The sequence below is a fragment of the Podarcis melisellensis genome (genome assembly GCF_964234715.1).
Source record: "Podarcis melisellensis genome assembly, chromosome: 3".
Taxonomy (NCBI): Eukaryota; Metazoa; Chordata; class Lepidosauria; order Squamata; family Lacertidae; genus Podarcis; species Podarcis melisellensis.
Window position 1 is genome coordinate 65,572,076 of NC_138530.1, and position 5,874 is coordinate 65,577,949.

Sequence of the window (5,874 nt, forward strand, 5' to 3'; positions counted from 1 at the left end):
TAATGCACAAAGTGGTTCAACATTTCTTCCGCAAAATGACTGTTTGATTTGGGACAATCAAATTTTGGCTGAATAAACTAGGAAGTGCCCAAGCCGCAGACACCCGCACCACTTCACTCTGCATGCTCCTTTATCCTTCACTTCTTTTTTCATGCAAGTGACAAAATAAACTTGCAAGTACCAATTAAACAGAGCTTCCCGTTCATGTCCAAACTGTGAACTACAATTAACAGCTTCCAAACAAGCCTTAAAGTTGGCTTCTGATTTTAACTTGTTTGGATGCAATTAATGATGATTCCTGGCAGGGCAGTCTTAAGCATATCCGGCACCGTGATGCAAAGATCCCTCCGGCACCCCCCCCCCCCGTTTCCAGGAGCTACCCTTTTTTTAGGGGTAGGACCCCAAAGTCCTTGACCTTTTTTAGGGAAGGTTCCCCAGAGTTGTTGACTTTTTGATCATTGCAGTGGGCTGGACTAGATGACCCTTGGGTCCCTTCCAACTTTATAATTCTAAGATTTAATAAAAGGTCCTTACAACATAATGCATTTAGTCCCATATGATTAAGCAATTAAAAATAAATGTGTCCCCCAACCCTGAAAATAATGCACTCAGATAAACTGGTTTGTGCAGATCTTTTTGAGTAAGATGCTTCAGTCATAATAACAGGCTACATCCAGCTAAAACCTACTTAGGGCAGACCCTTTGAAATTAATGTTTGGATTTTTAATTCATTTCAGTGAGTCTACTCTGAGTAGGACTAGCCTCTGAGGCAAAAATATTATACAGTGGAACCTCGGGTTGCGAATGTGATCCGTGTGGGAGGCATGTTCGCAACCCACAGCACCACGTATGCGCACATGCGGGTCACGATTTGGCGCATATGCGAATGCAGAAGTGCCGAAACCCGGAAGTACCGGTAACCTGTTCTGGTACTTCCGGGTTTGGCGTGGTGCACAACCCGAAAACACGTAACATGAAGCGTCTGTAACTCGAGGTACCACTGTATAGTAATAGCAAACAGAAGCATTCTCGGCACCGTAAAAATATATAAGTTTACAAATTAAGCACCGGTTCTTCCCAAAGTTACATAAATGGTTAATGACCATGTTAAAAATAATCATCAGGGGATATAGTATTTGGGGAGGGGGGAGGAGCCAAATGACAGTTAGTCCAGCCAAGTCAATGGAGGGAGCCTCCCTCACACTATAGAGCTAGACAGTATGGCCACAGATGCAAATTGTTCTAGTTTGGCTCCAAGTACAACAGGCCTATCAAATCTGACATGGCGATAACTAGGATATTTGTGAGATTGAGATATGAACGAATTCAAATTACATGCTGCAGCTCATCAGCTCTTAATATATTCCCAGTTGTCTTTTGTGGTGAAGAATTTAATTCTTCAGAATATTATTGATGAATTCCATTTGCAAAATGGGAAGCAAGCCAAAAATGGGGGGAAACGCATTATGCTGCAATCCAAGCTAGAATTATTAGACAAGCCAAGAACTGCAGTTCAAACCCTTTCATTTTGTTTAATCAGCTTCTTTAAACCACTAAACAAAGGGTTCAAGGAGCATGCCTGTTACTTGAAAATGCTTGTTCCCTGTGTGGGTACCAAACAATACACCAACCTTTTCCTCCCCTCATAACCTTTTCACAACAACAAAAAATTAAATACCCCTTTACAGGCCCCACAGAATAAATAATAATATGTAGAAAGCATGTAAGCAGCATAGGCACTTCATGTATTCTGCGTAATCCCTCAAAATAAGGTTTAACTGCTAAGTCATTTTGCCAACACTATAAGGGAGGTGAACAGAGAGTGCTCTGGCCTTTGATGCCCATTTAGATCTACAATTAATAATTAAATGCCACACACTGAGTAAAACTGCAGATAAGAGTGTGCTGTGCGGTCAGTCAAAAACTTCTCCCAGGCTCACATCTGTTAAATAGGAAAGCAAGTTATAGCACAGCATTTATACACTAATCTGACAATATTTGAGGGAAGGCTGTGCATGAAGCTATCACAGGGCAGGAATGTAGAAAATGGCTCTTGGGGCTAGGGGCTAAAGGGTTTGAACTGGTGCATGCAGTTACGTTTTTGTAGCGATCATCCGTAAGTTGCTGCCCATCTGCCACTTTTCTTACGTTTGAATTCCATCTTATGGTATGAAAGTGCGTGTGCTTCGGCTACAATCATATGTACATAAAACTCACTACACACAGGAAGGTGCTGGGGCAACATTGTGCTTGTGTAGATGCACATAACTGGGATTTACAATTGACAGTGGCTCTACATGCTGACCATTTCTTCAACTATACATACATCTATACACCATGTACAGATTATTGCTCAATTCATTGTACTCAGCTGAGTGCAATGAAGCTTAGAGAGCAATTCTAACCAGTGAAGATATGAAGGGACAACTCTCCTGTGTAAGACAAGTTGCAGCCTAACTGCATCTAGCGGGGGGTGGGGGTGGAGGAGTGGCAATATAATTCATTTGCTGCCTGTCCTATGAGGTGAATTTCGTTACACCTGCATTTTTGATATTGTAAGTTTATTTTATGTATTCGTAGATGTATTACTTAACACCTTAGTCTCTAAGTGGTGCACAGTAACATTAAAATGACAACAAAAATCAGTTAAAAACAAAAACCATAAAATGCTGAAATAAAAAAAAAAGTCTTCCTTAGGAATTTCACCAAGATCTGTGGATGAAACTCACAAATGAACAGAGTTAGGATAGAGTTTGCCCTCTATACCAGCATAACTTGCACTGGAGAGTTGCCCCCTATCCAGTAGGAACAGATATTCCAGGGTGGCAAGGCAAATCAGACCTGAGCTGGCAGGGGTATGTGTTAGAATGGCCAAAGCTGTACTGATGCCCAGCCCTGCTGGCCCCCCACTGCCTCCAGAATGATGCAAGCATCACCCTGCTGGCAAACATCCTTACCCTTCTGCCCACAAGCAGAGCCCAAAAATGGGGGGGGGGGCAGTGAAGGGACAGAGCTAATCTAGCCTGGTATCTGAGCCAGGCCTGTAGGCTGAACCAGCTGCAAGCTAGTGCAACCATCTGTCTGTCCCTCCCCTTCTGCCCAGGCTGCTGTGAGCAGAGGGCGAGAGATGCCAAGGCAGCCCCACCTCCACACTGTTTTAAAGTCATTTATACTGGGTTCAGGCCAGCTCAGCTGTGGGGTGGTGGGGATTTGTCACATCCTGACCTAACCTATCCCAACTGGCCTATCTGGGAGTTAAGATTCCATCAATACTCCTAGATAAATAAACATAGAATTGAGGTGTGGAACAGAGCCCAATTACATTCATATCAGTGTTTGAAACTCCCATTGTTCTAGGCGCATTTTGTGACGGGGAATGTCATTAGTGCAGGCAGTTTCTGAGTTCTGGGAGCAATACAGTGGTACCTCGGGTTAAGAACTTAATTCATTCTGGAGGTCTGTTCTTAACCTGAAACTGTTCTTAACCCGAGGTACCACTTTAGCTAATGGGGCCTCCCGCCGCCACCACACGATTTCTGTTCTCATCCTGAAGCAAAGTTCTTAACCCGAGGGTTAGCGGAGTCTGTAACCTGAAGCGTCTGTAACCCGAGGTACCACTGTACTTTAATTTCAGATTAAAACTGCAGAGTGGAAGGAAAGCAGGACCTTTTTCTGCCACCCCAATTCCAGCTACTCTGAAGACTGGAGAAGAGACCTTCTTAAGAATATTAGGGGAAGGACTAGACAATGTGAAAAATAAACATAATATTTTAGTTGCAGTTCATTCATTTCCAGCTTTTGTATTCTTTTTTAAAAAATGTACACCTAGACATATGGGCATTGTTGCACCCATAATTTTAAATGGGTTATTATGCGCCCATAAATGGCTTAAGGTGCCATTTAGCTCCTAGCTTTCATATCTCAGTTTCTAACACTGATTCAGATGATTAACAAAGACAAGTAATGATCAGTTTTAAAGAACATCACTTGCATTGTCCTTGAGACAAATTACTAGCATATATATTTAATCAACAAGGAGGCTCTAAAATTTTATTCTTGTGATAAGGCAGTTGGAAGAAGTTTATGCACATTTCTCCCCCAAGAAAATGAAATCAAACATTTTCAGATATGTTAATGAGATGGATGATTGCTTCTTTTCACTTAAAAATACAAGGTGGAGAACATTCCGCTGTGATTACTAGGCCTAGAAACAACTCAGCAGTGTGCATGCGACTGACCGAGTCATAAGAAGAGGATTATACTTTCCACTGTGAGGACAGAGGTCATTAAGAAGCAAATGCTGCATGGAAAAGCTCTAATTTTACTAGATATTCCTTTAATAGCAAACATTTTAATGCTACCCATATCGAGCTGAAATGCATGAAATCTGCCATAAATCTGATGTGTACATAGACACAGCAAACAGAGAAAACTATTGGTTAGGAATAAGGTTTATGGAGCAGTAGATTTTTAGGCAGTATTACAACAGTATATTTGCTTTGAATTGCCAAGCTTGTTATGCTGCAATCCAAGCAAAGCCCTAGGGAGATAATACTGCAATAACCCTCATGGAAAGATGGTTTATATATCAACCAGATGATCATTAGCAAAATAAAACTTCAGAAGGTATTGTGAAAGCTGTTTCATCCTCAAAGCCCATGACAGCCTTTAATTAAACTAAATATTTATTGCTTTCACTACATTCGGAGTCAACAAAGAAACTTTCGTTCTGTGAGCGACAGGTAACCAGCACTCCTATCCCAGGAAGAGGACAAAAAATGTTAGTGGAAAATGCAAGTGTGGAGTTGTTGCTGTTGTTGCTGTTTTAGTGTACAAAAAGGGTGCGTTTTAAAAACACATTACTGAAACATTATACACTAAGTGCAAGGAGGAGGATAAAGAATGACAATAGAATTATTCCTGGCTCAGGGTGGTGGCGAATGGATCTTGCTTGGAAAGTAACTGGGATGGCAGCTTAAACAATGCATGCTTACATGGGAATGTATTCTACTGAACACAATGGGACTCAACTTCAGGATTGTGCTCCACAGCTGTTACTATGCACACAACATGCAAGCATGTCACACACTAAAACAGTCCAGTTATTTGGCTTATCAGACTGCACTTTATGAGAAAGAAGTGGAGTGGAGGGGGGCGGGCGATTTTACTGGTTTCTCTTAGGGTTCAAAAGTGGCAGTTTGTTAAGGGACAAAAAGAGAACTGGCCATTCAAGTTGGTCAGCTGTGTTTTGATTCTCAGGAAACAGCTCCGACTGCAGCGAATCACAGCAGAGCAAGACACCTTTGCTCGAAGCACTAAAAAATGTACCTTGAGAATATATATACCGGTATATAGCATCCATAACTCTACCGATCCACAGGAAAGAATTAACAGTGGGACTCACACTTTCCACAGAAAATTCATCAAATTTTGCTATGCGGGTCTCTTCAAAACTTTTTCTACCTCCTATCATGCAGAATGAGGGTGGGGTGTGGATACTAAAACATTCCCCCCACTCCAATATATAGATATAGATACAGTATAGATACATCACCGAGCGCGAAGCTGAGAGGGGAAAGGAGAGCGGCGTGCGCGCCTTTCCGAACCGCTTGGCCGCCGAAGGAACTGACCTTCCTCCGCCTGCGCTTCCATTTCCCCCTTCAGGGCCCTCTGGGATCCGCTTCTTCGGCTGGGGAGAGACTCGCTGCGGCCCCTCGAGCGCTGCGCCGCTTCCCGCGCTTCGCGACTGTTGCTCCCGCTAATCGCCAGCCGCTACCGGCTCGCGCTCGCTCGGCTCCCTTCCCTCTCGCTCGCGCGCGGGGAGGCGCTTCGATACAGCGCCACCTGCAGGCCCGCTTCCCGCCCAGCACCCAC

General features: G+C 43.2%; 2 protein-coding genes across 4 annotated transcripts in view; one reads left to right on the forward strand and one right to left on the reverse strand.

Moving 5' to 3' along the window:
- Window positions 1–3,655, forward strand: part of HDDC2 (HD domain containing 2) — a 40,605-nt gene extending 36,950 nt beyond the window's left edge. Inside the window, exon 6 of the mRNA XM_081905488.1 lies at window positions 3,635–3,655. Within this exon, the coding sequence (XP_081761614.1) occupies window positions 3,635–3,639 (5 nt within the window). The 3' untranslated portion in view covers window positions 3,640–3,655. The remainder of the gene's footprint in view (window positions 1–3,634) is intronic.
- Window positions 1–5,798, reverse strand: part of TPD52L1 (TPD52 like 1) — a 32,340-nt gene extending 26,542 nt beyond the window's left edge. Inside the window, exon 1 of one of the 3 annotated variants that reach the window (XM_081905482.1) lies at window positions 5,631–5,798. In XM_081905482.1, coding sequence (XP_081761608.1) covers window positions 5,631–5,652 — 22 coding nt within the window. In that variant the 5' untranslated portion in view covers window positions 5,653–5,798. Of the gene's footprint in view, window positions 1–5,554 lie in introns of all 3 variants that reach the window. The other 2 variants (XM_081905483.1, XM_081905484.1) reach the window with 2 other exon arrangements.
- Window positions 5,799–5,874: the final 76 nt, after the last annotated feature.